General features: G+C 41.0%; 1 protein-coding gene across 2 annotated transcripts in view; it reads right to left on the bottom strand.

Annotated features, from left to right (window-relative positions):
• PCNX2 (pecanex 2) overlaps nt 1-22,371 on the bottom strand; it is a 354,532-nt gene that overhangs the window by 239,493 nt on the left and 92,668 nt on the right. For both annotated transcript variants that reach the window (XM_071207372.1, XM_004451027.4), the window contains 3 exons: nt 7,908-8,053; nt 1,186-1,339; nt 1,056-1,088 (listed from right to left, as the gene is read on the bottom strand). In XM_071207372.1, coding sequence (XP_071063473.1) covers nt 1,056-1,088; nt 1,186-1,339; nt 7,908-8,053 — 333 coding nt within the window. The remainder of the gene's footprint in view (nt 1-1,055; nt 1,089-1,185; nt 1,340-7,907; nt 8,054-22,371) is intronic.

Raw genomic sequence — 22,371 nt, 5'->3', positions numbered from 1 at the left:
AAACAGGAGTGCTCACAGATTTAAAATCAGTCCTAAATCCTGGATATGAATTTTTTAAAAGCACAATATAGGGATGATCAAGCTTTCTTTCCTGGGAAGTGTTTCTCAGGGGCCCACCAAGCTCACGGAACAAAGGAAAGAAGGCTGCTCAAAGAGCTGCACCTGCAGGGGGCAGGGGACGAGTGCAAAGGCATTTGGCTATTGCGCTGCAGGGCTAGCACAGACCCGGTCCCAGCACTTCCCTTCAGGAGACCAGGAGGGCAACGGGGTCGGGAAACTGCAGGTGCTTCAGAGCTCGTTGAAGAAGGCAGTCCAGCTCAGTGTCAGTGAGCCCAGAATCTCGGTTCCGAATTAACCCAGAATTATGGGGACAAAAGGTAACAAGACACTCAGAAATGTGAACTAAGAAGGGATCGGTGTCATGTAAAAAGAAACTAATAATTCAGGCTTCCTTAACAGCTAATATTACTACCACTAACAGTTAGTGTTCATTGGTCAATTTCTATGTACCAGAATCTATTTTATTTTTAGACATCTCATTAGCTTTTAATTTACTCATTTGCCTTTTTCAAAGAATCATTTAATGAAACTATTTTCATATACTGCAATCTATTTTAAACACATTGCATGGATTATTTCATCTAATCTCCATACCACTGTGTGGGACAGCCATTATGGTGATCCTTTTCTAACATAGGGAAATGGAGGCATAGAGAGGACAAGTATCTTGCTCAGGGCCAAACATTCAAGAGGTGGTGGGACCAGGAAGCCAGCTCAGGAGGCCTGATTCCAGGGTCTGTGGCCTCATCCCCAAGGCCCTCATTGCATGAATCCAGCAGGACAGAAAAGGCCCTGCAGCCACTCTCCCCCTCTCTCCATCCCTGGACTGCCACCCTCGCCATGCTTCTCAGCTCTAGCCTCAATTTGGTCACCATGCATTAATATTTCTATTTGACATTCTCGGCACAGTTTACCTTTTGACTAGACTTTGGCCTTTTCCCTGTCTTGGACATGAATGGACAAGACAAGCTACTTGCCTGGACTTTGAAACTTACGTGTATCGGCGAGGCAGGGTCAGGCTGAATGCTCTAAAACACAAATCAAAATGTCTGTGTCATCATCTTAGGATTTCAAGGATACAGTAGTGAGAGCACATGTTACCGTAAGAATTAGGTGGGATCTTGCCTTTAACAGGGAATACTGGCAGCTGGCCATGACCAGGCAGAAGAGGAGAACCCACAGATCTTTGCAAAAGCCTCGGTTCAAAGTCAGAAATCCAAGCAGGGAAACTAGGACAATGAGTAAAATAGCCAGCACATTTTCCTTGACATCTTCAGTTCTGTGTAAAATAGATAAGCAAAACAAAACAAAAGGTAAACAAAAGGAATGTTTCTTGATTTTTAAACAGAATACCTGTGTGTCTGAAAAGACTTGACAGTGACAGCAGAGCAGTTACCTGCAAGAAACACACTTTTAGATTCATGATTTTAAGGTTTCTTTCTTTCCTTATTTCTGTGCTGCATAAATAAAAATCCCTATTTTAACCCCAAATTTCTGGTTTGGAAACAAATGAAATATAATCCCATTTGATTTCCCTGGCCATTAAACGGGTTTTACTGGGAAAAGGCAGTTAATTATTCCTCCAAAACAATGAAATGTGTTTCAGATAAAGAGCTCCTTTCAATGGAAAGAGAGGGCAGGTGCATAACACCTGGCTAAAGTTGGAACTCCTTTTCAAACACCAGCTCTGTAGCCAGATTGTGCTGCCAGCTTCAGAAGCCAGAGCTCCTTCCAGGGGGCTGAGGAGAGAACCCGGAGGCCTGACAGTGGGGCGGGCTGACTGCGGTTGTCTCATGAACCCACACCCTGAGCAGTCTCACAGGGCGAGCAGAAGAGGTGTAGGGTAGAGAGGCAGCGCTTTGCCAAATGCATATGCCAAACCTTAACGTAAGGAGTTGTAGGCTATTGATAAGAAAGGGCTGAAAGTCTGGATCATGGAACCTAAGTAGGATGGGAGGGAACTGAAGACAGAAAGGGCTGTTGGAAGAAATTAGAGATGAGTCAAAGGACGAGACATGGTTCGGGAACAATTGAGGGAGTTAGAAGGGAGAACTACGACTGCAGAAGTAGAAGAGTTCTATGGGATGACAAGATGCAGGGTGAGCCTATGGGAAGGAGTGACTGAAATGGAAGGGTGAAATGGGTGGCATGGACTATGAGCCCATGGAACTAAGGGTTCAGATGGGTCATTCACAGCAATTCTGAGTTAACCTCTTACCTCACCAATTTATTCTCATGTACATATTTGTCTCCCCCACTAAACTGTGCTCTACTTTGGGCAGGGATGATTGGCTCCTTCATGCCCAGCACTTAGGCATCCTGAACATTTTTTAAATGAATGAATAAAGTATACATGAACTACAACCAGAACTCAAGTCTAATTAATGCTGACACTTGATGCCTTAACAGCTAAAGAGAGTGAGAGAGCTGCAACTAAGGAGAAATTTTTTGAGATAACATACAGTTAAATGCATAAATCATTTGGTAGGGGCTTTTATATATGATTACAGATACATGTATATACATATACATACATATACACACAAACTGTATTTCAGAGATTCAAAGAAATAGAAAAATAGATGACTACAGTAAACAAGTCACATTTTGAGCTGGGCCTGCAAACAAGTATAGCATTGAGTATACCAGAGACAGAAGGACAGTAATCTCTGGGGACAACAAAAAAAGAAAAAAAAAGAAAAATGTATATTTTTATTTTCTACTATGCACTCTTCATAAACTAAATATATTTTGTTAGTTCAAGTCCATATAATTCATTGTATATTCTTCAGTTGTTCATAATATTTTGATGAATGCTTTAAAATATTTAAAGGCCTAGGAAATAAAACAAAAATTTCAAAGGGAAAAAAAAAAAGATCTTTTTTTTCTATTTGGGGGAAAGATAAAGTCCCTAGAAAGTATTTTCCCCAGGTTTTTCTCTATCAGGACACCATTCCTCTACTCCCAGATGACCCATCACCCTCAACTCTGGTTTATCACTTATCTGTATTTAAATATTGGGTTAAAAAGTTCACTCAATTGACAAGGAGTATCCTGATTAAGGATTTATTTTAGAAAGACATATTTGACAGAAGTTTCTAGGATGTACTGGAGGGGAAAGGGAACAGAGAACAGATAAAAAACAATCTAGAGGAGGCATAATGAGGATCTGGGCAACTGGCATGACTGAAGGACTGAAAAAGACATAGTGACTTTAAGACACAGTACAGGGAGAGGCAGAAAAGACCTGTGATTCACTAGTTATGTACAGTGAAGAGCAGAGGCTTGAAGGTTGGGAGGCATGCACCTATCTGGAGAAGAGCATTGCAGGCAGACAGAACAGCCTGCGCAGAGTCTTAAGGCTGGAAGAGTTACTCGGATGGTTGAAGAACAGAAAGGCTAGTGCAGGTGGAGAAGAGTCAGTGATAGTCACAGGAGATGGGAGCAGGGAGGAACTGAGGGCTGGGTCATACGGACCTACAGGCATTGTGAGAGCTTTGGCTTTCATTCTGAGTGATACTGGGAGCCACTGTAGGGTTGGAAAGCAGAGTAGTGACATTGTAAAAGCTTCACTTTCTTGTGTTAAGAATAGTCTGTAGGGAGAAAGGTAGAAACAGGGAGAGCAGTGAAGACGCTATTGCAGTAACCTGGGCAGGAGATGATAGTGGCTCAGACCAGGGAGGTAAATTAAAGGTAGAAAGATATAGTGGATATATTTGGAAATTGTGTTCAATTTCCCATGACAGACAATGTGGGGTATGAAAGGAAAGAAGGCTCAGGATGACTCCAAGGATTTTTAGCCTAAGGAAATAGAAGGAAGGGGTTGTCATCAGTTGAGATGAGGAAGAGTGTGGATAAAGCAGGTTGACAATGGGTAGAGATAATGAGCTCAGTTTTGGACTATGATTGTGAGATGCCATTTTGGTATTTGGATAAACCTAGTCTAGAATTCAGGAGAGGGATCTAGATTGAAAATAAAAATCTGGGCTCCATTGGCATATTGATGGTATTTAAAGCCACTGAAATTAAATGAAATCACCAAAGAAGAGAGAGCAAATAGAGAAAAAAAAGAAGACCAGAAGCTGTGCGACACCAGGGGACTCCAACTTTAGAGGCTCAGAGAGGAAGAGGAACCTTCAAAGGTGACTGTAAAGGAGTGACTAGCAAGGTAGAAGGAAAGCCAAGAGAGTGCTGTGTCCTGAAAGCCAAGGGAAGAAAGTATACTAAGAAGGAGGGAGAAGTCAACTCTCCAAAATGTAGCAGATGGCTGGGCCTTGTAAGATGAGGACTGAAAAGTGTTTGTTGTATTTAGTAATGTGACAGGCACTGGCGACCTTGACAAGGGCAGTTTCAATGGAGTATTGGGGCAGAGGACCCTGATTGGAATGGGTTTAAGATATAATGGGAGGAGAGGAACTTGAAGATAACTTCTCAAGGAATTTTGCTGCAAAAGGGAGCAAAGAAACTGGGCATTAGCTGGTCCTCTTCCGGTAGAACAGTGGGGTGAAGAGGAGGTTTTAAAGATGAGAGAAATAAGAACGTGTTATGATGAAGATAAGTTCAGTCTGAGATACATGAATGATTTTCCCTCTACTTGTGTGTGGTTAGCTCCTTCCCCTATTTTTGTTTGTTTGTTTGTTTGGGTTTTTTTAAAGATTTCTTTCTTTCTTTCTCTCCCCTTTCCCCCCACCCCGGTTGTCTGTTCTCTGTGTCTATTTGCTGTGTCTTCTTTGTCCGCTTCTGTTGTTGTCAGTGGCACAGGAATCTGTGTTTCTTTTTTGCTGCATCATCTTGTTGTGTCAGCTCTCTGTGTGTGCAGCACTATTCCTGGGCAAGTTGCACTTTCTTTCACGCTGGGCGGCTCTCCTTACAGGGCGCACTCCTTGCGCGTGGGGCTCCCCTACGCAGGGGATACCCCTGCGTGCATCAGCACTGTGCATGGGCCAGCTCCACACGGGTAAAGGAGGCCCGGGGTTTGAATCGCGGACCTCCCATGTGGTAGACGGATGCCCTAACCAGTGGGCCAAGTCCGCCCCCCCTCCTTCCCATATTTTGCATTTCAGTTTATGTCTTACCTCCTCAGAAAAGCCTTCTTCCACAACCCATTTTAGTGCCCCTCCTGCCCCCATTTCTCTACCTCAGGCCTCTATGTGTTTCTTTCATGGTATCTATTGGAGTTTACTAGTTTAGCCTATTTCTCCCAGTAGAATGCAAGCTCCAAGAGGGCATGTCTGTTTGTCCATCATTCTATACCCAGTGCACAGTAGTGCCTAGGATGGAGTAGGTACATGGGGAACTATTTATTGGATTGATGGATGGATGGATGGAATGCTGAAATGGCGTATCAATGGGCAGCTTCTTATTTAAGATGTCAAAATGATAAAATAAGATAAAGGAAAAGAAAATCTAAGTATTTTGCAGGAAGGAGTAATGGTAGAATAGGAAAAAAAAGAGAAAATAAGCAAGGAGGAGAGAAAAACTCCAAAATATCTGAGTCAAATGGAAGATGAACTAAAGGTAAACAGAAAAGGCTATAATTATATAGGAACCAGAAAGGCACTACTCAGAAACTAAGGAACCATTCTCAGGGAAGATCAGCCCAAATTAAAGAGAAAAGTTGAAAATTTTAGGCAGAAGACATTAATCTATGATAATTTATAGCTATGATTAGTTCAATTTCAGGGCTTGTTACCCCAAAATTTCTACTACTTACTGCCTAACCCTTACAGTTCATTCTTAAATGTTAAACTTTGGCAATTCTGTTTCTATAATCCATAGGAGACTTTAAATATAGTGCAACCCCACTGAATATAAAAGGTAATTTATTATGCCTTTTGAAATAAAAACTTAGGTATCACAATAAAAAATATAAAATTTATTGAAGAAGGTCATTTTTTAAATAGACCATTCAGAACATAAACGCCATAATTAAGAAGATGAGTTACTATTTATTGTCCTCAAAAGCTACACTGGAATGGTGGCTTCTTCAGCCTAGGAATCTGCATTTTTATGAAGCTCCTCAATGATTCTGATTAACGCTCTGTTTGGGGATTACACTCTCCTTGCAATAGTCCCAAGATGCTAGTCTTTTCCAGGTTGTATTCTCTTCCTCCTTCTTTGCTGTCAGCTGTGGGTTCATGGTGTTCCTTTCTACCCTTTTAATTGGCTTTGTATTGGAAAACCAGATCTCCAAGCTAGCTAGTAGTTTACAACAAGTAAGCTTATATGGGCTCTGAATGAAAGATAAAATTCCCTATGAATTAAGGCTCAAATTTTGGACAAGATCTTTGACTATGCTGGTTTTATTTTATTTTTTATGTTTTCTCTTTCTGAGTTCTGAGCCACATTCCAGGTGATAATAATAACAGCAAATAATATATAAAGAATTCTTTCCATGTGCTGAATTGATATAGTCCTCACAAACACCCTACGAGATTGTCTCCTTTTAACAGACAGGAAACTGAGGCACAGAGAATTTTCATAGCCATCCTAAGATCACAGCTCTAGTAAATAGTGGGGACTGGATCAGAATCCAAAAGCCTTACTCAAAGTCCATAGGCTTACAACTGCCAGGTGAGGAGTCAACAGATAAGGGAGTGGGTTGCCTCTAGGTCACTTCTGAACACAAAATTTTAAAACCCACTGTGACTTGCAAGACAGGCGATTAAAAGTATAAAGCTATGCACATTTACAAACTTTAATAATCTTTGTCATCATCCTGTTTTAGTTCTTCATGGGATATTCAATTAAGCTTTTTGTCATCAAATGGATTTTAAAATAACCTAGAAAACTACAGAAATATTTGCTCTTAATATGAAAAATTAACATAAGCTAATCCTTTTTAAGTGGAATTATTTTTTAATAGAAAAACTAATAAGATTTCAAAAAATTGCCTTAACTAACAGAATAGATTATCTTGGATTATTAGTTACGTGTGAAATGTTCATTTTCAGTGCATGCCCCTTGGGTAACATAGTGTTGTTAGAAGACCCATTATAACCCCATTCCCTGATTTGTAGGTCCTGAAATTTACTGTTGTGATTTTGCATGACTATAGTTTTTGAGGATGTGATCACACCAGTTAAGACATTACTAAAACAAGTAGTCGCTAGGGGACCAACTACAGCAAGGCAGGCAACCAGCCTCTATATTGCCCCACTGGCTGGCATTTAACTGTGAAAACTCAACATTTGTTTAAGATTTGTTAATAACAGCATCTTGAATTTTCAAACCAACATTCTGCTCAGAATCATACAGCTCTTGAAGATCCTATTGTTCCTTGCTCATCCTGAGATAGGGGAGGATAGGGAGGAAATGGGGGAGCCCCAGTTCCATCACACCTTAACCAACCTCCTTTCCCCACCCCCACCCCACACCCCCAGGAAGTACATCTCCAACCCAAGGGATATTATCTTTAGGAACAATGGTAAGAGGAAGTGGAGAGTAAAGGGTCAAGGGAATTTCAACAGTCACATCATACCAGAGTGAGACATTAGAATTGAAGTTGTCCAAGGAAGAACTAGAAATCACCCCACTTCATCTTCCCTCCTCCCCCCAGGCCCATTATGGGAACAGTAAGCTACCTTATGGGAGCCTCACTCTTTCCTACAAAAACATCTTACCCATGTGACAAGCCACAAGGAAAACAAAGCATAATATTGCCCCCAAAGCTAACCTTCAATCTACACCATGTTGCTAATACTCAGACCTCTCATTTTCATTGCTAAAGGCAATTTTTTTATGTTTTCCAGATCTTACTGCTTTGACAGGAGGTATATGCTTTTAAAACATTCCATGGAACCTTAGCAGGGGCGTATATTTGTATATTTTCATGCTCAGCTGCTTACCGATCTAGTAACGCCATCAAGGTAAGTCGATCATACCAGACTTTAATCCACTTGCCAGGGAAAATGATAAATTTGTAAAACTGCTCTCGGTTAAATTTTCCTTGTGTTGAAGAACAAGACGAGTCTTCCATGTCCTGACTCAGATGCTTTTAGATACCAAAAGAAACAACAGAGAAAATGTTTCATACTAACATGTTATTGACCTAAATATATATCATAATTTAAAAATACAAAAGTCAGATGTTCAAATTAGAAAATGTAATCCAACATATTGCAATAAAATGGATATTTTAAGAAAAGGATAAGGATTGACAAAAGGGTCTTTCTTACCAACACACTTGATTCCATTATAAAGTACAATTAAAATTATATCACCCATCATATCAAAACACTATTTGGGAAGGAGACGTGGCTCAACTGATAGAGCATCTGCCTACCATATGGAGGGTCCAGGATTCGATACCCAGGGCCTCCTGACCATGTGATAAGCTGGCCACAGTACTGCTGCGCACAAGGAGTGCCATGCCACGTAGGGGTGCCCCACACGCAAGAAGTGAGTCCCACAAGGAGAGCCGCCCCACGTGAACAAAGCACAGCCCACCCAGGAGTGGCCCTGTGTACACAGAGAACTGATGCAGCAAGATGACACAACAAAAAAGAGACGCAGTTTCCCGGTGCTTCAAGATAATGCAAGCGGACGCAGAAGAACACACAGTGAATGGAAACAGACAGCAAACAACGGGGGGGGGGGGGGGGGGGGGGGGGCGGAGGCGGGAGGAGAAGTGGAGAAAAATAAATAAAATAAATCTTTAAAAAACTTTTTTTAAAAACCCACTATTGATGGTTAAGACTAAGAAACTGTCATGAAAAGTAATTCTTATGAAAGATAAGAATTCAACACAAGATCTTATAGGACTTAAGGTTTTGAAAAGTATATTATTTGGGAAGTGGACATAGCTCAACTGATAGAGTGTCTGCATACCATATGGAGGGTCCAGTGTTCAATCCCCAGGGCCTCCTGACCCCTGTGGTGAGCTGGCCCACACACAGTGCTGCTGTATGCAAGGAGTGCCGTGCCACGCAGGGGCGCCTCCGTGTAGGGGTGTCCCACGCTCAAGAAGTGCGCCCTGCAAGGAGAGCTGCCCCTCATGAGAAAAGCGCAGCCCACCCAGGAGTGGCACCGCACACATGGAGAGCTGATGCAGCAAGATGACGTGACAAAAAAAGGGACACAGTTTCCCAGTGCTGCCGGATAATGCCAGTGAACGCAGAAGAATACACAGCAAATGGACACAGAGATGGGGGGAAGGGGAAATAAATAAATAAATAAAAATAAAAATTTTAAAAGTATATTATTTAATGTAATATTAAAATAAATATTTAAAGTTCATTAAGACTAAAAAGATCTTCATCAGCAACATCTACATCATTGGTTAGGCCTACTATAAGAAAAATTGATATATTTATGTAAAATTCAAACCCAGTAAAACAGAATCATTTGGGGAGATTTAATGCCAGATTTAAAAATTTTAATTCCCAATTTATTTGTGACAATAATTCAATTTTGAAAAAAAAATTAGTTTTCATTGATTCACTTAATAAATACTTTTTTTAAAGATTAATTTATTTTATTTATTTCTCTCCCCTTCCCCTCCCCCCGCCCCAGTTGTCTGCTCTCTGTCCATTCGCTGTGTGTTCTTCTGTGACCGCTTCTATCCTTATCAGTGGCACCGGGAATCTGTGTTTCTTTTTGTTGCGTCATCTTGTTGTGTCAGCTCTGTGTGTGTGCGGCACCATTCCTGGGCAAGCTGCACTTTCTTTCACGCTGGGTGGCTCTCCTTACGGGGCGCACTCCTTGCGCATGGGGCTCTCCTATGCGGGGACACCCCTGCGTGGCAGGGCACTCCTTGCACACATCAGCACTGCGCATGGGCCAGCTCCACACGGGTCAAGGAGTCCCGGGGTTTGAACCGTGGACCTCCCATGTGGTAGACGGACACCCTAACCACTGGGCCAAGTCCACTTCCCATTTAACAAATACTTTTAAGCCTAGTATAAAGTTGATAATAAGAATACAGGAATGAGTAAGGCAGACATTCCTGACATCAGAAAAGCAGTTGAAAAAAAATCCCCCAGATATCAGAAGGACCACACAGAATCAAAACAAGACGCTGAATTTAAGTTTGAGCCAAACACTGTGCACTTTTTGGACTCTGTGCCCAAAAAGCAAAAGTGACAAGAGACCTTGGTGAATTAAAGCCAAAGAGATCTGCTAGAGGAGGACGGTGAAAGGCAGAAAGGAGGAAAGAAAGACTTAGAGGGAAAATATTTAAACTTACCTCTTCTGACATCTGATATTCATATTTAAAATACAAGTAGATAAATCATCAAATATATGTGGAAGGGTAAAGGGCCCAAATAGCTAAAACCACCTTGAAAAAGAATGAAGTTGGAGGACTCACACTTCCTAATCTAAAAACTTATTATTACAAAGACCCAGTAATTAAAACAGCATGGTACTAGCACAAGGACAGACATACAGACCAATAGAATAGAATTGAGAGCTCAGAAATCAGCCTTCACATTTATGGCCAACTGATTTTTGAAAAGGGGGCAAAGAGCACTCAACTCGGAAAGAACTGTGTCTCCACAGCCTCTCTGACAACGGTGGGCACTTTCAGCCAACAGGGACCGAACTGTTAGCTGCCTGTGGATCCAACCCCACGCTTTAAGAGAATAGAAGGGGGCTGGTGTTTCCTCAGCCTCTCCAGGCAATGGCAGGTATTCTCGGCCTAAAGGGACTAACTGCTGAGCACCCACAGAACCACCCAACCCACCCAACAGGATAGGAGGGGGCTGGTGCTTCCTCAGTCTCTCCAGGCAACGGTGGGTACTTTCAGCCTACAGGACTGAACTATTGAGGATTTGTGGTTCTGTTCCCACCCCTTAAAGGGCAGAAGGGATAGTACTTTCTCAGTCTCTCAGGGCAACTGCAGACATATTTGGCCCACAGAGATTGGATTGTTGGGCACTCCAGAGGGTCCATTCCCACAGGCAGGGAGATGGTCTGGTGCTACATCAGTTTACCTGAGCAACTGTGGTCATTCTGAACCCACACAGCATAGATTGCTTACCAAAACTACAGCACCATACCAGCCTAAGGTAAGAGAAGAAGAGGTGTGAAGCTTCAGCAGTGTCTCTGGGTGACTACAGACAGTCTTGTTGTGCCCAATTTGGATTATTATACACAGCTGCAGCTCTGTCCCTACCCCTGACAGAGTAGAAAGGTGGGAGACGCTTCATCACTTCCTGGGCAACTTCAGCCTCCACAGCTTACAGAAACAACTACATCCTTGGCTCCTACTACACAACCAGCAAGGGAGAAAAGATAAGAAATCCCTAAACTAAAGGGAGAAACTTGACCCAGATATAAATACATCTAGCAAGCCAAATGTGGAAACAGCAACAAAAAATTACAATCCATTCCAAGAAACAGGAAGAGACAGCCCAATTAAAGGACAAGATAAGCCTACAGATGAAATAAAGGAGTTGGGAAAACTAATCTTAGATGTACAAACAAATCTCCTTAATAAATTCAATGAGATGGCTAAAGAGATTAAGGATATTAAGAAGACATTGGATGAGCACAAAGAAGAATTTGAAAGCATACATAGAAAAACAGCAGACCTTAAAGGGAATGGAAGGTGCAATAAATGAAATTAAAAATACACTGGAGGCATATAACAGCAGATTTGAGGAAGCAGAAGAAAGGATCGGCAAGCTCAAAGAAGGCCTCCAGAAGTGAACAAACAAAAGAACAGATGAAGAAAAGAACGGAAAAAAGTGAACAGGGTCTCAGGGAATTAAATGACAGCAAGAGACATGCAAATATACATGTCATGAGTGTCCCAGAAGGAGAAGAGAAGGGAAAACGGGCAGAGGAATATGTGAAGAAATAATGGTAGAATATTTCCCAACCCTATTGAAAGACATAGATATCTGGTCCAAGAGGCACAATGAATAAATCCAAAAGAATAAATCTGAATAAATCCAAAGAGACCAACATCAAGACACATACTAATCAGAATGGCAAATGCCAAAGACAAAAACAGAATTCTGAAAGCAATAAGAGAAAAGCAATGCATACCATATAAGGGACACCCAATAAGATTAAGTGCTGATTTCTCATCAGAAACCATGGAGGCAAGAGGCAGTGGTATGATATATTTAAGATAATGCAGGAGGACAAAAACTGCCCACCAAGAATTTTATACCCAGCAAGATTATCTTTTAAAAATGAGGGTGAGATTAGAATATTCACAGATAAACAGAAACTGAGAGTTCATAACAAAAAGACCAGCTTCACAGGTAATACTAAAGGCAGTGTTACAGCCTGAAAAGAAAAGACAGGAGAGAGAGGCCTGGAAGAGAATCTAGAAATGACAACTGTATCAGTAACAGTAACTAAAAGTGTCAAATATAAACCAACAGATAAAATGCAAGATCAAAGTGGATGAAATAAGAACTGCCTTTATAGTAATAACATTTAATGTTAATGGATTAAACTCCCCAATCAAAAGACACAGACTGGCAGAATGGGTAAGAAAATATAAGCCATCTATATGTTCTCCACAAGAGACTCATCTTAGACTCAAGGATATCAATAAATTGAAAATGAATGGTTGGAAAAAGATATTCCAAGCATGCAGTAAACAAAATAAAGCTGGGGTAGTTATACTTACATCAGATGATATAGACTTTAAAAGTAAAACTGTTATTAGAGACAAGGAAGGACATTACATATTAATGAAAGGGATGATTCACCAGGAAGAAATAACAATCATAAATATATATGCACCTAACCAGGATGCCCCAAGATACACGAGGCAAACACTGGCAAAACTGAAGGGAGAAATAGACATCTCTACAATAATAGTTCAATACACCACTCTCAGCCTTGGATAGAACATCTGGGCAGAAGATCAATAAAGAAACAGAGAGCTTGAATAGTATGATAAATGGTCTAAACCTAATAGACATATACATAATATTGCACCCCAAAACAGCAGGATATACATTCTTTTCAAATGCTCATGGATCTTTCTCAAGGATAGACCATATGTTGGGTCACAAAGCAAGATTTCAATAAATTCAACCAAATCAAAATTATACAAACCACTTTCTCTGATCATAATGGATTAAAGTTGGAAATCAACAAGAGGCAAATAAAAGGAAAATTCATATATATATGGAGTTAGACAACACACTCTTAAATCAGCAGGTCAAAGAAGAAATTTCAAGAGAAATCAATAAATATCTTGAGATGAATGACAATGAGAATACAACATATCAGAACCTATGGGATGCTGCGAAGACAGTATTGAGAGGAAAATTTAAAGCCCTCAATGCTTACATTAAAAAAAAAGAAAGAGCTAAAATCAATGACCTAATTACACAGCTGGAGGAACTAGAAAAAGAACAGTAAGCTAATACCAAAGTAAGTAGAAGGAATGAAATAACAAAAAGCAGAGCAGAAATAAATGAAATTGAGAACAAAAAAATAACAGAAAAAATTAGCAAAATCAAAAGTTGGTTCTTCAAGAAGATTAACAAAATGAACAAACACTTAGCTAGACTGACTAAGAAAAAAAGAGAGAAGATGCAAATAAATGAAATAAAAAATGAAAAGGGGAACATTGCTACTGACCCCACAGAAATAAGAGAGATCATAGGAGGATACTATGAACAACTTTATGCTAAAAAACTAGACAATGTAGATGAAATGGAAAAATTCCTAGGAATGTACAAACAACCTACACTGACACTAGAAAAAATAGAAGACCACAACAAAACAATCACAAGTAAAGAGATTGAAACAATTATCAAACAGCTCCCCAAAATGAAAAGCCCAGGACCAGATGGTTTCACAAGTGAGTTCTACCAAGCATTCAAAGAAGATTTAATACCAATCTTACTCAAGCTCTTCCAAAAAATTGAACAAGAAGGAACACTACTAAACTCATTCCTGAAGCCAGTATCACCCTAATACAAAGCCAGATAAAGATATTACAAAAAAAGAAAATTACAGATCCATTTCTCTAATGAATACAGATGTAAAAATCCTCAATAAAATACTTGCTAATCGAATCCAACAACACATTAAAAGAATTATCCATCATGATCAAGGGAGTTTTATATCAAGCATGCAAGATTGGTTCAACACAAGAAAATCAATCAGCATAATACACCACATTAATAAATCAAAGAAGGAAAAATCATTTGATCTTATCAGTTGATGCAGAAAAGACATTTGACAAAATACAGCATCCTTTCTTGATAAAAATACTACAAAAAAATAGGAATTAAAGGAAACTTCCTCAATATGATAAAGGTCATATATGAAAAACCCATGGCTACATTGTACTCAATGGTGAAAGACTAAAAGCTTCCCATTGAGATCAGGGACAAGACAAGGATGCCCACTGTCATCACTATTATTAAATATAGTGCTAGAGGTTCTAGGTAGAACAATCAGACAAGAAATAGAAATAAAAGGCATCCAAATTGGAAAGGAAGAATTAAAACTTTCATTATTCGAAGATATGATTGTACATTTAGAAAGTATATTTAGAGTGGAAAAATCTACAACAAAGGTGCTAGAGCTAATAAATGATTTCAGTAAAGCCTTTACCCTCATTGCGCCCAGAGAGTATGATTTCAGTAGAGAGTAGAGTGTCAGGATACCAGGTCAATATGCAAAAATCAGTGGTGTTTCGATACACTAATAATGCACAATGTGAGGAGGAAGTAAGGAAAAAAATTCCATTTACAATAGCAACTAAAAGAATAAAATATTTAGGAATAAACTTAGCCAAGGATGCAAAGCACTTGTATTCAGAAAACTATAATGCATTGCTAAAATTAAAAAAGTCCTAAATAATTGGAAGACCATTCCAAGATCATGGATTGGAAGCCTAAATATCAGTAACCATGTCAATTCTACCCAAATTGATACACAGATTCAATGCAATCCCCCCAAAAAATTCCATTTTTAAGTAAATGGAAAACAAAATTACCAAATTTATCTAGAAGGGTAAGAGGCCCCACCTCAAATAGCCAGAAACATCTTTTTAAAAAAAAGTGAAGTTGGAGGACTCTCACTTCCAGACTCTAAATCATATTACCTAGCTACAGTGGTAAAAACAACATGGTATTGGCATAAAGATAGACACATAGACCAATGGAACCGAACTGATGGTTCAGAAACAGACCCTCACATCTATGGCCATGTGATTTTTGACAAGCCTGTCAAGCCCTCCCAGTTGGGGCAGAGCAGTTTATTCAACAAATGGTGTTGGGAGAACTGGATATCCATAGCCAAAAGAAAGAAAGTTGACCACTATCTCACACTTTATACAAAAATTAACTCAAATTGGATCAAAGACCTAAATATAAAAGGAAATACAATAAAGCTCCTAGAAGAAAATGTAGGGAAACATCTTTAAGACCTGGTGGTAGGTGGTAGATTCTTAAACTTTACACCAAAAGCACGAGCAACAAAAGAAAATATGGATATATGGGAACTCCTCAAACGTAAACATTTCTGTGATTCAGAGGACTTCATCAAGAAGGTGAAAAGGCGGCCCAAATGTATGCTATGGACCATGGTTGCTGGTAAGAGTTTGATGATATTGTCTCATAATCTGCAACAAATGTTTCACCAGAGTGTGGAGTAGTATGGGAAATCTACACATTTGTATGATTGTTTTGCAAGTTTACAATATCTGTAACAAAAATATATTTTTTAAAAATAGTATGGGTTGGGGGAAAAATACATCAAATGTAAGACAAGGACTATAGTTGGCAGTAATATTCTGATGACGCTCTTGCATAGTTTGTAACAAATGTTTCACAACAATGCAAAGAGTTGGTGAAGGGTGATGTATGAGACCCCTGTGTGATGTTACGTATGTTTATTTTGTAAGTTCACAATCTTTACTATACACTTATTGTTTATGTATGTTCATGCATGAATGATACACTTCAATAAAAATTTAAAAAACCAGCATGGTACTGGCACAAGGACAGACATAGAGACCAATAGAATAGAATTGAAAGCTCAGAAATCAGCCTTCACATTTATGGCCAACTGATTTTTGAAAAGGGAGCAAAGACCACTCAACTGGGAAAGAACCGTATCTTTAACAAATGGTGCTGGGAAAACTAGATGTCCATTTGCAAGAAAAGAGGACCTCTACCTCACACCATATTCAAAAATCAATTTAAAATGAATCAAAGACCTTAATATAAGAGCTAGAACTATCAAAATCCTGGAAAAAAACATGGGGAAACATCTTCAGGATTTTGTGTTAGCCAGTGGTTTCTTAGACTTTATACCCAAAGCACAAACAACGAAAGAAAAAAAAACAGATAAATGGGACCTCATCAAAATTAAAAATTTTTTCTCCTCAAAGGACTTTATCATGAAAGTTAAACAACCTACACAATGAGAAAATATTTGGAAACCACATATCCAATAAAGGTTTAATACCCAAAATATATAAAGAAATCCTTCAACTTAACCACAAAAAGACAAACAACCCAATTTAAAAATGGGCAAAAAGACTTGAACAGACAACTCCCCAAAGAAGTTATACAAATGGCCAGAAAGTACATGACAAGTTCAACATTAATAACCATCAGGGAAATGCAAATCAAAACCACAATGAGATACCACTTCATACCTATTAAAATGGCTGCTATTTAAAAAACAAAAAACAGAAAATAACAAATATTGGAGAGGATGCAGAGAAAGGGGAACACTCATTCATTGTTGGCAGCAATGGTGGCAATGTAAGATGGTGCAGCTACTTTGGGAGACAGTTTGGCAATTCCTCAGAAAGCTAAGCATAGAACTACAACATGGCCCCCAAATGAATTCGATCCAGTAAAAAGGGCCTCACACCCACAGGAATGGATTCGCTCCAAGAACATGATCATTTTGGGGATTCACAAAAACTTCAAATGGTCACACCCGGCAATCCCACTGGGATATACCCAGAAGAATTGAAAGCAGGGGCTCTAACACATATTTGCACACCAATGTTTTGGCATTATTCACAACTGCCAAAAGAAGGAAGCAATGCAAGGGTCCATCAACTGATGAATGGATAAATAAAATGTGGTAGATGCATACAACGAAATATTATTCAGTTATAAAAAGCAATGATGTCCTAATGCATGTGTCAACATGGACGAACCTTGAAGACTCATGTTGAGTGAAATATGGCAGACACATATTGCATGATCTCACTAATTTGAAACAATCAGAATAAGCAAACTCATAGAGCCAGGGGTGGGGATAGAAACTGAGAAGTTAAGGCTTAAAATATACAATGTTCCTGTTTGGAATGATCGAATTGTTTTGGTAATGGATGATGGTGATGGTAGCACATTAGAAATATAAATATGTATATATATACGTACACATATATATATCTGAATATGATTAAAAGGGGGAAATGTTAGATTGTATATATGGTAACAAAATTTTTTTAAAAAAATGCAATGGAACTATACTACCCAAACAGTAAACACTCAGTTAAACCATCAACTTTAATTAATAGTACAATTACAAAAAGGTACAGTTTTGTAATCTATCTTTAAAAAAAAAAAAGAAGAGAAAAAAAAAATGTGCTATCATCCATTTTAACAAATGTTCCACACCAAAGCAAGATGGAGGTGGTGGGGTGGTATACGGGAATCCTGTATTTTATGCATGATTTTTCTGTAAACTCAGAACTTCTCTACCACAAAAAAAAAAAAGGCAAGTAGTTGAAACAACCTGTAACTTGTTACAGAGTCATTCTCAGAGATTATGCTTGCAATTAATTGTCAATTAATATTTACTTCAAAATCAGGCCTACACATTTTATTCTACAAATAGGAGAAAGAGACTAGGAAAAGTTGGGAGTGATGTAAGTTAAGCTCAAGTTCTTTGTAAGAAGACAAGATGACTACATTTGCTCACACTCCCCATATGGATCTATATTTATAGCCTAATACCCATTTAATGAATCTGAATTATCAAGAACAATTTGAATTATGACGAATATATTCTAAGAAGGCAGGAAAGTATAGAGTACAATCCAGAAATTTTTGATAGGAACTAAATATTTAAGAACATAAAGGACTATTTCCCAAACATACTGGAAAATTCTGCTACCCAAAATAACTACATTCAAGAGTTCGAGATAACTAATTAGAGTGTTGATAATACAAATACTTGCTACCAATTATTAAATGCATCATTTCGCCACATAATGTCTCTAATCCTCAAACCCTCACAATAGCTGCCAAGTAGGTGTTATTATTCCCATTAATATGAGAAATATGAGAAGCTGAGGCTCTGACAGGTTAGGTCACTTGCCCCAGGTCCAACAGTAAATAGAGGTCATTGGGATCCAAATGGGCAGTGCTCACGGGGAAAGTGAAAGCCTTCACAGCAAAACAATGAGGGTGCAAGAGACAGTACATATGAGTGCAACTATGAAAGAACAAATTAAAAACACAAATTTGAAGAGGAAAACAGCAGATAGTGGGCACTGGCAAAAATAATTAGGATAGGGAATGACAGATTACTGACACTAAGTGACTTAAAACAATTTTAAGGACAGACTGATCATACCTTTTTTTTTTTTTAAAGATTTATTTATTTATTTATTTTATTTCTCTCCCCTTCTCCCCCACCATCCCAGGTGTCTGTTCTCTGTGTCTATCTGCTGCATGTTCTTCTTTGTCCGCTTCTGTTGTTGTCAGCAGCATGGGAATCTGTTTCTTTTTGTTGTGTCATCTTGTTGTGTCAGGCCTGTGCATGTGCGACACCATTCCTGGGCAGGCTGAACTTTCTTTAGCACTGGGCAGCTCTCCTTACGGGGCGCACTCCTTGCACATGGGGCTCCCCTATGCAGGGACGCCCCTGCATGGCACGGCACTCCTTGCACGCATCAGCCAGCTCCACACAGGTCAAGGAGGCCCGGGGTTTGAACCGCGGACCTCCCATGTGGTAGACGGACACCCTAACCACTGGGCCAAGTCCGCTTCCCTGATCATACCTTATGAAAGCTAAAACATATGGGGGCCTGCTATGTGGAAGAGAGGAAGTGACCAGCTTGACGGAATCATCAGGTCTGAACAGGCACAGGTGGCCTCCCGGAAGTCAAAAACCCCTTGAGAGTTTTAAAGGTTCTCAGAAGGATCTGCGTGGCTTTTATCTGAAAGGACAGGGGAGGAGGCAAGGAGCAGAGGAGTGAAGTGGATACAGTATGGAGAGGGATCCTGGGAGCAGAGGTGGCTCAAGTGGTTGAGCACCCGCTCCCACATGGGAGGTCCTGGGTTCAGTTCCCAGTGCCTCGTGAACAAACAAAAAACAAACAAGAAACAAAAGAAACGAAAAAACCAATTCAGGGAAGCCGATGTGGCTCAGTGGTTGAGAGCCAGCTTCCCACATATGAAGGTCCTGGGTTCATCCCTTGGCCCCGGTACCTCAAAAAAAAAATTAGGTCCTTTGAGTCATGACGTGCTTTTCCTAAAAAGCTACCAAACCCAGTGTTAAAAAGACTGCTGGGTGTCAGGGGTGGGCTCAGGAAAAATCACAGCAGAGGCTGCCGAGGAGGAGGCAAGCAGGACTTCATGTCCCAGGAGCGACTGAGAGACATAGTGAGAGGAAAACTGAGTGCGGGCCCAAGCAACACCCAGAGGTAACCAGGACCCTACACTGAAGTTTCTTTCGATGTCAAATTCAAGGTGAAACAATACCTAATCCCCAAGGTGTGCCCTGAAGATAATGTGAGACCAAATACGAAAGTGCATAGTGCAGTGCCTTGCACACAACCCGCGTTAAAACCTGCCAGCGGAAGGCTAGCTAACACCTAGATGTGAGCACCACACTGAAGGTTCCCGCGTTAAAACCTGCCAGCGGAACGCTAGCTAACACCTAGATGTGAGCACCACACTGAAGGATAAAAAGAACAAAGGGAATGGCGGACACTGTTCTAACAGTGGTTCTTGTTAAAATAAAGGGCCTATTTTATAAGATTTTAAAGGTCATGGTAACGAGCCTGCAGAACCTACCCCAAGTGGTGAGAAGCACATGATGGATGAATGGAGGTACAGAGAAGTGCTAGTTTATTTTATGGATTCACGCAACACTGCGATTGATATCCAAAGCCCCTATATGCCATTTGGGAATTCAGGGCTCAGATTTCACCAGTGCTGTTGTGTGCCCCAAGCTGGGCCCCTCCTTTTGTGCTCAGGAGCTGGGGTCTGCAGCTCTGATGATGCAAAAGAACCTCCTCCGCTGCTCTGCCTACTGTCGAAGAAGCTAGTGGGCCCCTGCTGGGAGCTCCCCTCACAGGGCTCCCTCCTTGCAGAAACACACACTTCAATTGGGCGGGGGAGAAATTCTGACAAGGTTCTTCCCTGTCCTTGGCCCACTTCCTGGTCACCCGTGCATTAGAACGTGCAGAAAACGGTTCTTCACTGGAATGGGGGGAATTCTCATGGAGGGAGGGGCTCCTGGGACACCCATGACACACGCGGCCAGCTGAGGAGGAGAGAGGGAAGGAGCAGGGGAGGGGAAGTAATTAAATGGTCTGGACTTCAGAGCCCTAGTGCCTGCTGATTTTTGCTAGGCTTCTCTAAGAAAACAGCTCTTCGGGCTGTTCCTCCTGCCCCTGCGCACGGGACAGAGCACACCAGGCTGCCTCCCCGGCTGGTGCCCAGGCTCTCTCCCTGCCGAGAGCGCGAGCTTCCACCCACCTCACTAAGGAGGCCTCTGCCCACCTGGGGCTGCTGTGCGTCCAAGCACCTGCGCCTGTCCCAATAGGGCTGAATTCGCTGACTGACCTTGTCACCACTCTATACCAGCCGCTAGCACAGGGCTGAAGGCACCGTAAGCCTTCAGTAAATGTTTGCTGGATAATGAGCAGGCAACCAACTGAATTTTTACCAAAACCCAACTTAATTCCTTGGTGATAGCAATGAAATTTGAAGGGGTAAATAGTACAACTCAAGAATTTTTTCAGGTATGAGACTTTTGTAAATATTGCTCGGGCTCTTCATTTCCCCACCTCCATGCCTACTTTGGGAAAAAAAATTTATTTTTCTTTATCTTAAAAGTGTTGAAGTTGCTTGATGAATTTGGCTACACAGTTAATAATCAGCTGCTATCTAGGAACTGAGTGTTATATACCATTTATATAAGAATGCCCCTTACAGAATCTTAAACATAGAATAAGGACTAGCATGATGATTTCTGATTTACCCTGGCAATATTTACCGATTTTCCTACCCTGACTAGGGCATTTTTGAGAGAGTAAATCAATATACTTGCCTCCCTGACCGATGTGAAGTTCCTCCTTGCCCTGGGGCACCCCCACTCACAGGATCAACAGCACGCACACCTTCCAAGCTAGTGGGATGCTTTTATAACCCGCCCTCCCTGGGGGCTCAGTGCTATGTGCTGGAGGGGAGGAGGGTGTCAGGAGCCGGAGCTTCCCCAGGCCTGGGCAGGGGCGAGGGCAGGTGCCTGAGAGGAAATCCACCTTCAGCAGGCTCAGGAGAGGAGCGGCTCTGCACTGGGTGCGGGCTGGGCACAGCGCACAGAACCAGCCCAGGGCCCTGGGGTGTGGAGAACGCAGCAGGGGTCTGGGGCCCTCAGGAGGACACAGGAACAGAAAAGACTGATGAACCCAAAGACCCGGGTAGTAAGGAGACTCCAGAGCGCAGGACTCTCAGAGCTGGAGACAGACGGCCTCCGGTCATCGCCACATCCAATCCCCACTCAGGACCCCCACGCCTCCGCAGGCACCGCATGGCACACCCAGCAACCAGGGAGAGGCACCCGAGCAGGGACACAGCAACCAGAAGCGCCCCCCGCCACCTCCACTTCTCCCCATAGTTTAGGAAACATCCTCTAGAGACCTTGGGAAGGTGGAGAGGGTAGTGAGACGGAGTACGTGAAATTGAAGGCCGATTCCTAACAGGACCACGTGAAATTGAAGGCAGGTTCCTAATAGGACTAATTCCTTGGATTAAGTGAGTATCTGTTCCCAGAGAAACTCCCTGAAGTCTGAAAGGGCTGAGTTATCTTTAATTGGCTCTTTTAAATCCCTCCTCGTCGCCCCAGAATCACAAGTGCCATAACTGGTCAATTGGGTAGAAGATAGCTTTAAGTATTTTGCACAATTGAGTAACAGCATATGCATCTTGGCCCACGATACTATTGAAGGTTCTCTGGAATAATTTTGGTTAAGCAATTGTAAAAACAAACCTAAAATATTTTGCAAAGGTGAGGGTCTTTAGGTAGAATAAAAATATTGCCAGGAGTAAGGAAACACATCAATAAAGAAGCTTCATACCAGCTTGGCATTATCCCACCTAATCGTCTTCCCTCAACCTCCGC

Source organism: Dasypus novemcinctus, chromosome 13 (assembly GCF_030445035.2).
Source record: "Dasypus novemcinctus isolate mDasNov1 chromosome 13, mDasNov1.1.hap2, whole genome shotgun sequence".
Lineage (NCBI taxonomy): Eukaryota > Metazoa > Chordata > Mammalia > Cingulata > Dasypodidae > Dasypus > Dasypus novemcinctus.
The sequence above is the reverse complement of the archived record's forward strand: the minus strand, read 5'-3'. Positions and strand labels throughout refer to the sequence as shown.